Source organism: Boleophthalmus pectinirostris, unplaced genomic scaffold (assembly GCF_026225935.1).
Source record: "Boleophthalmus pectinirostris isolate CB_2022bp ecotype Guang Dong unplaced genomic scaffold, ASM2622593v1 HiC_scaffold_1, whole genome shotgun sequence".
NCBI lineage: Eukaryota > Metazoa > Chordata > Actinopteri > Gobiiformes > Gobiidae > Boleophthalmus > Boleophthalmus pectinirostris.
In genome coordinates this window covers 19,024,034-19,032,582 of record NW_026570970.1, presented here as the reverse complement: position 1 = coordinate 19,032,582, position 8,549 = coordinate 19,024,034, and the positions used below count along the sequence as shown (strand labels likewise).

General features: G+C 39.7%; 1 protein-coding gene across 1 annotated transcript in view; it reads left to right on the top strand.

Annotated features, from left to right (window-relative positions):
* Window positions 1-4,274: 4,274 nt before the first annotated feature.
* The window catches only part of nck2a (NCK adaptor protein 2a), a 13,698-nt gene continuing 9,423 nt past the window's right edge, over window positions 4,275-8,549 (top strand). The window contains 1 exon segment of the mRNA XM_055156053.1: window positions 4,275-4,351. Within this exon segment, the coding sequence (XP_055012028.1) occupies window positions 4,275-4,351 (77 nt within the window).

The following is an 8,549-nucleotide window of genomic DNA, read 5'->3' as shown; positions in this document are numbered from 1 at the left end:
CACACGTTTGAGTAATCCTTTATTATTAACTCAAATGCTCAGTTCCACGCTACCTTTTAACTTTTGTTCAGAAGATATTGGCAATTCCAAGGTTGAAATTATCCAAATGGTTCTAGTGAAGGTGTGTGGACTTTAAAAACGCACACTTCCTGTATTACCACATGACACATCACAAGGTGTTTTCAGTTTGAGAGAACATGTATGAATGAAACAAAACACAACTCCAGGTTTATTTTTGATAGGTGTAGCACTTGTGGTTGGGTAAAGAGGCTTCAGAGAGTGTATGTTTGCTTCCATTTAATGAAATATGAACTGAAACACAAGATGTCACACTATTCACATCCAGGCAGACTTTACAATTAGGATCTGTGAGGTCCCCCTCAAGTTGCCTTCACGTGCCTGCGTGCGTCCCCAGCATATCTCCTGTCTAAAAAATGTGTTTCTTGTGCACATTAAATGTAAAAAATAAAATTACCGTTATACAAATCTTATATAAAATAATAAAAAAATATAGGGGTGTGGTGCTTTCCAATCTATTATCATTCTATTACAGCATTTCTAACAGTGTCTGCTTAATACTATTGGTCCCACATAGGGAAACAACATTATAACATAAACCAGAAAATAGTGTAATATGGGCCCTTTAAGCGTAACAGGGATGAAATTGATTACTTGCCCATAAATATATTCAACACTGAAGTTATTTACAATACAGATTTATGGCTCAGGTGCTCAGTTGAAGTACAAACAAATACATTAATCTTGATTGTTAAGCGATATAAATGACCACAAAACATCCATTTCCTAAGTGGAGGGCTTAAGCTTGTTTGAGAAACAGGGTTGATCCCATTACTCACATTTAATTCTACGACCTCTGACCTCTGACCTCACTGATGGTCTATTGATTGATTGTGTCTGGTTTGCCGCCGACAACTGATTGGCTTATTAAATTATGATCAAGAAAAGAAAACACCCTGTAATGCAGCATTGTAAAATAGATTCTTCTGAAAAATAACATGAAAAAAAGATGAAAAACATGATTCAGTCCAAATTCTATTATGTGTCTGGATATGTCCATCTTTAAAAAATTATTTGCTTAAGCAGAGTCACATGATCCTTTGCTCACTTATACTAGTAAAATGTAGCCTAAATCTTTCAAATAAATAGTTGATCATACCTCTCTTACGGTCTTTCTTAGAATTACAACCACACCTCAAGGACAAAATAATTTGGATATGCACAGTGTACTATAAAAACCTGAACACCATGATTTTTTATATTGTAAGAAACAATATAAAAATCTGTAGGCTGTAGGAAACGTAATGTATTGGAAAGGGTGACATTTTTATTGTATTTTACTGACAATGTTAATGATGAACTAAGTTAGTCTTACAATGTAAGTGTAATTAAATGTGTATTTTTAAAGTGTGCTCAGTAGCAGTAGCTAAATCTGGTACAAATCTGCATTTCTACATGGCCCCTAACAAATAAAGAATAAATGAAGAAAGATTAAAATCGCTTGTACATGAAGCTCTACATTGCTTGCCAGTAACATGACAGATTTATCTCATTGCTTTTTTCACAGTACTCTATTATAAATATATTATCCTAGTACATTGCATCTTCAAAAAAACAATATCAGTTCTATATTGTGAATGTAGGACTGATTTAGGCCTTTACTTGATTCTGTGTGGTACAAAACCTTCCTCTCAGATCACACCTGGGACCCAGTCAAAGTCAGGGGTCACATAATGCAGGTCAGAGGCCAGTGCTGTGGGTTAAGGCCAAGGTCGAGGGTCAAAGGTCACATCTGATGGAGCTGCCCTTGGCCTTGAGCTGATCAATACAGCAGGTCCAGCACACGATCAATGACCAATTTACATTTCGTCCAGTCACACTCAGACACGCACATACTACGATGTTTCTGCTGGTTTTGTGGTCCTTGTAAAAAGACATGATGAGAGAAGAAAATATGTGTTTATATATAGGCTACTTCATTGATGTGTGTGTGTTTGTGTAAATTTCACATTTTTATATAGCACTTTTCCACTTTCAAGGCACTCAAGGAACCCTTTACACACACATTCATACACAAGTGTACACAGACGAGGGCGTGATAGGTTAAGTGTCTTGCCCAAGGACACACCAACCTCACTGGTGTGTCAATGGGAGCTGGATCTACCAATGATGTTTATGCCGAGAGTGGGATTCGAACTGCCAATCGTTGGATCAATGGATAAGCACACTACCAACTGAGCTACTGTGTGAAATTCTTTTTTAAATTTGATTATTATTTTTATATTTTTTGTATAAAGTCTTACAAAAAGGAAGACAATGGACATAACAATAACATAATAATAATTTATGGGAGAAGAAAATCTACAAATGTAATGAGATATTTGGCTTAGGGCTCCTGCACTACAGTATTGGGGAAGTACTTACTTTTGTTGTGCCTAATGAGAAGGCAATGTCAGACCACAGGGGGATTCTAAGAGGAAATTCAGGTAATAGAGCTTTAATCATCTAAAGTCACAATTAGCCCTGCTCTTGTTCTAATGCTGTTACAATTATGTGAAGGGCTGATAGGTCCTTCTTAGGGTCCTTCTCTCATTCCCCTTATCGCCCTCCATGCTTCGTCCCCTGCACCCTCTGTGACATGGGACACGTAGACAAACTGAAGGGCTGTTGTTTGGACAGTGTTTCCTATTAAATGGCCCTTCCTTTATATTCACACACGGTGCATTTCCAGTCCCAGAGCAATTATACACATGACTACACTTGAAGCTGAAGGAACAGGCAGAATCTTTATCGCCATCCGAAGAGTAGAGGCACCGTGACTCTGAGCCGTCTGCCTCTGCACTCGTCTGCTACCATAGTCCAAATGACAGTGAATATTGTTTGGCTCTTTAGTTAAAGGACTGGGATTTGAATGAGAGGCGTTAACATAGACTCGAATTAGCATTTTGCATTCTTGGCAAAACCACTCTGAGCGGAAACTATTATTCACGGCAATAAGAAGTAAGTTTTACGCAGGATTTTGCCTGAATCACAGGAGAGTGAAAGCATAAAAGACTTCGATACTAAATTCAACAATGACCAAAAAATCTCTGTAACACATTCCTCAGCACAATGTCCCTCAAGATATACTTTTGAAATACCCCTCAGAGAGAAATATGACTTTATAACTATCTGACTGGCTGGACCACGCTTATAACTTTTTATAATATCTGCTATAATTGTATCATCATTTGTAATAACTCCGTGAGGGTAAGCTAGATGTATAGCCACAGTTGCTCTGAGGTAAAATGAAGGAAGTATGACTGCTAATCTGCACCTACGACCCCTTGTAGGTGAAGTGTCTTGCCCAAGAGCAGAACAACAACATGCACAACAATAAACAAAAGGATCAACTTCAGCATCAGCCACTTCCAAAGTCTGTTGTGCCACGATCCCCCTACCAATATGAAGATCACACACGGTCCATCTAATAATGTTTTACTCTAATGTAAAAGAATATGTAATGTTTTTTATTAGATTTATGTGTTAAAACAATACATTCCCATGGACTTAATACTAACAGAAATGTAAACAAATATATTATAGTTGATTTAAAACTCTATTTTCTTTCTTGCTCATTGTGTGGACAACTTTTGGGCCCACCCTGCAATGCTTCTGAGGTTCCCAGTGTCCCACAAACCCCACTTTGGGAACCGCTAACCTATATTATAGAACAGGGTCTCAAACCTGTAGCTCGGGAGCTACCAGTAGCTCTCCACCCCCTTCAAAGTAGCTCACCAAGGGATTACTGAATCATATTGTGCTGAATAGCAAACATTTGATTGTCTATTACCATTGTAAATGTGATGAGTATCTTTGTGCACTAATAAATGGATAATAGTTCTGTAAATGTTTTATAGCCATCAAACTGTACTCCATCTAATATTATATTTACCCAATTATTGGGACCGCTAAAATGAGTGGCTCTCTCTTGTTTTTATTTTGAAAAGGTAGCTCACCAGAGGAAAAAGGTTGGAGACTCCTGTTATAGAAGGACAAGGAGGTGTTCGATCATTTACTCTATACACTATAAAATCAATCTCTCTAAAATTACAAAATAATACCAGTGATGCTCTATATACACACAATGTCACATACATGTCTTTACTTGGGTCATGAAAAGTGGACCCCTCATCCACAGTTCCTGATCTCTTCCTGATATTTGTGAGGCTAAACTCAGTGTCAGAGGATCTGGCTGCAAACCAGATGAAGGCTCCATGTTTGAAGATGTGGACGAGTGTTTGAACTCCTCTGCGCCCTCTTCAGTGTCCCAGTGGGGAGTATACGAGGCTCGGTCAGTCATGTATTATTTACAGCCAGATCCTCCTTTGTGCTTGATCAAGCCTTGATTTAGAAAGGCTGTGACTGTTTGTATCCATCACAAGTACCAATAAGCTCCTCTTGGTGAACTACACTGTAAATCATCATAGTCAAATTAATCATCAGTGTACACTACAGAGCATGAGACTGCTGGGATCACCTTGTTTCCTTAAGGGCTTTGTAAAACACTAATAGACTTAAGCACTGGAGTATTGGTAATGTGCCTGGGCCACAGGGAGCACTGTTTTGAACCAGTCCCTAATTAAAGTTGAAATTCAGAGTGATCAGCTCCTGCCCTACTCAGCAAACCAACCATGGCTGATATGCTGTTTAAGCCATTAGCAGCCTGGATTCATAGCCACACTACACACTGTTAACAAGGGCCTGCACTCCCAAGACGAGAGGCTCAAAAATAGAGAAAGATCACACGTATTTATACCCAATTACCATAAATTATTACTGTGGTAGCAACAGAAACAGGATCTTTTTTTTAAGGTTTAATTAGGAATGTGTGACCGTCTCAGGTGCAGTTTGCAGATTGTGCTTCTGTAGTAGTAGCACTTGAGTATCAACAATAAAAAGTATTTTTCTTTTCACTACATGCAAGTATGCACTGTTTGCTTTGCCTGAAATGTTCCATGGTATTTCATTAAACATATCCATCTGGCATTTATGCATTACAGGTGTTTCTATTGCTCAAAAATACAATAATTCCTTCTGTGAATAGGGGCGACTCGACACAGATCTAAACTGTCATGTAGTGTGTGCTGTAACCAGCTTGTCTAGATAGATTTAATCTATGCTGTGGAACATTCTACACAAAATAAAAACATTTCCATGGAGACAAGCAGGTGGAGGGAGCCTGATTCATCAGCCAGTTTCACTTTGTGGAAACAGTCTGACATCACAGCATTAGGATTCATTAGTTCGCTTGACAGTAAGTGGGTATTTTTTTTTATTTAACCAATCACTGCTATTTGCTGGTATATTAAGGTTTTTCCATATCCCATAGGAAGAGGGGCAATAACGTCTTTCCCCTTGATAAAATTTACCAAACATTCTCTTTGTTCTTTGTTGTCTTTGTTCAGGGTTTAAATCCTTGATCTCGGGAATCGTTGCCAACACAGAATGTATGGCTCTTTGCTGATTGGCTGGTGCCCAAACTTGCACTTCGGGGTTCTTGCAAACTGTCTAGTGTATTCTGATTCCTGACCTACTTGTTGGAGAGAAATTAAATCTTGCGGAGGCACTAGGTGGCACCAGCCTGACTACTGGAATTGCCCATCTCCACTGAACTAAAGGTAAAATGCAGCTGTTAACTTGAAAACTACCACTTCATGACAACATGTTTGAGGAAGTAACAGCATTCTAACATGGCTTAAAACTCACAAAAGTCAATCTTATAGTGTAATATAGGACCTTTAACTGAAATTCTGATGGGACAAAATAGCATGCAAATACAGTGTCTAACTCGATGCTCTCTTTCTTTCTCTCTCTGTCTGTTTTCCTCCCTCTATTTATTACTCCCTTTCTTACGACAGTTGCAGGTACAGCCAATTACCGCTCTTTATCCACCCTAATAGACTTCTTTAACTGGCACAAACTGCTAACGGCTACCTGCTAACCCGCTATTAACAGTGAGATATTGACGAGACTAGACGGTGGCTAAATGCTCTGCACCCTCAACGATTTCTCATAAAAATAGGCGCATAAATCCATAGTGTAAATAGACAGCGGGGTCAATAGATACAGAGGGATGTTACACCAGAGCAAGGGCCAGAAGTGCACCATTATTTCCAACCCACTTTCCTCACATTCCCATACTGTACACACTGTTTACGCCATCGATCCCCTCTGCACTATTGCGCTAGCTCCAGGGCCGTTCGCTCTGCTGGGTTTGTCAAGATGAAATGTGGTGTGTTTGTGCGTGGGTGTGTTGCCGTTGTATGTTCAAAGTTCCGTATTGCGCTAAACAGACTCTTTTGGAGGTTTTGAAGCGGACCTATTATGGGATATCAACTTTTCAGAGCTTTTTGACCGTGTTATCGTTGTTTACCCTCGTCGTTTGTGTGGCCAGACCTCCTTGTCAAAGCCCGATCTCGTCACATCTCAGAAGCGAAGCAGGATCGGGCCTGGGTAGTACACAGATAAGAGTCCGCTGGGAATACCAGGTGCCACAGTGGGGCGCTAGTGGTAAAAACTGTTCTTAGACAAAGCACTTCAGCCACATCGCCTAGTATGAATGTGATGTCTGTGAGTGCTGTGGTGGTCTGAGGTAGGCAGGGTAGCTGAGGTGAAAACAGTATCTTACCACCACCGCGTATGGAGTAGAGGTAACCAGAAGTCCCTATTTACCCAGGACAGTCCCAGTTTTGAGCCCTGTGTCCCCTGTCCCAGCAGATTTAACCAAAACCAGTGATTTGTCACAGTTTTATACAAGACATGTCCCGGGTGTCCCAATTTTTGACAAATCTGATACCTGCCAACAGTGAAAAGAGGCATAAAATGTCATTTGTTTCAATAAAATACAGAAAAGCTGTTTAAAAATTACCAAAACACAAAGAAAATGTGACTATACTGACTCACATGTTAGTCATGAATGAGCCGAGTGCCACCACAAATCGGAGGAGTCCCAGTTTTTGATTTTGGAAAAGCTGTTCACCCTAGTATAAAGTGAATGTATAATGCACCCAATTATAAAGTAATCTTGGTGTGTCTGCAAAAGCGCTATGTAAGACTAATGCACTTTTATTATTATTTACTCACCAGAAGTTGTATTTGGAGATTCATCCATGTTTGAGCAATCTTTAATAGCCTATTTTTAAGAAGCCAGATTGCCAATCAAACCCAGTTTTCACTGCCACTAGTGCATGCCCTTTACTCTTTCTCTAATTTAATTTTCTCTGCAGCACCACATTAGCCAGGCAGGCGCCACCTAGTGCCTACCCTTACTTTAATTTCTCTCCAGCGACCAGGTCAGGAATCGGAATACACTAGATGGTTTGCAAGAACCCCAGAAGCTGAAGACCGTGCACCGGCCAATCAGTGAAGAGCTGTGAAACCATGACGTCAAACTCAAGCCCCTGTCTGAGTCTCTTTTGTGGTACAGCACAACAGTAAACAAAGCAGTCAAGATGGATGTAGACGAAGACATACATTCTGTGTTGGCAACGATTCCTGAGATCGAGGATTTAAAGCCGAAACAAAGTGAATGTTTAGTTAATTTTATCAAGGGAAAGACATTATTGCCCTTCTTCCTACAGAGTTTGGTGCATTACATACATCACGACCAAATAGCAGCAATTGGTTAAATAAAAAAAAGTACCCGCCTACCGTCGAACGAACAAATTCTAATGCTGTGAGGTCAGATGGTTTCCACGAAGTGTAACCGGCTGATGAATTAGGCTAGTGTCACATAGCCATTTTAATGCAAATCCCCCCAAAAAAAAAAAAAACACTTGCTAGTGTAAACTGCAGCTGTTCATAGTAGGTGCCGTCAGCTTCACAGCTCTTTGTTGTTATGATGTTTAAAATGATGTCTGGTCCCAGTCTCCAAACTATAACGTAATGATCCACGGGTGTCATAGATTAGAACTATATCGCAGATACATGCACAATATTTGTAAAACAATCAAAACCGATAAGCCGCTGAAACATCTAAGAGTGCAGTTAGCGCAATTAGCCCCTAAAGTTGCAAAAGTGAGAGACATGTTTCACCCCCACTGTGCTGGAGCTTTAATGTACAGAGGTGATACGTATGATACAGTTTCATATTTTTTCTCTGCATTCCTTCTTTTCATCTGCTGTTAGCTTTGATCAAAGAAACGCTAACAGAAAAAGAGTGGTCTGGAAATACCACACAGGCTACATGTGGAAATTTAAGTAGAAAACTGAGCAAGTGGTGAGAAAGTGGTGGTTAAACTGTATACCTTTATATACAGTATGTCACTTTGGCACAATTTGTTACCGATCAACCACTAGTATATGAGTAAATTTTGTTTCTGGTTGAACACTAAAGCAATAGTGTTACACTGGGAGCCTGGACAGAGTGACCAGATGGCTGTATTTACTCAGAACAGTCCCAGTTTTGAGCCCTGTGTCTCCTGTCCCAGCAGATTTATCCAAAACCATTGATTTGTCTCAGTTTTATACCGTTTTATATATAAGAATTG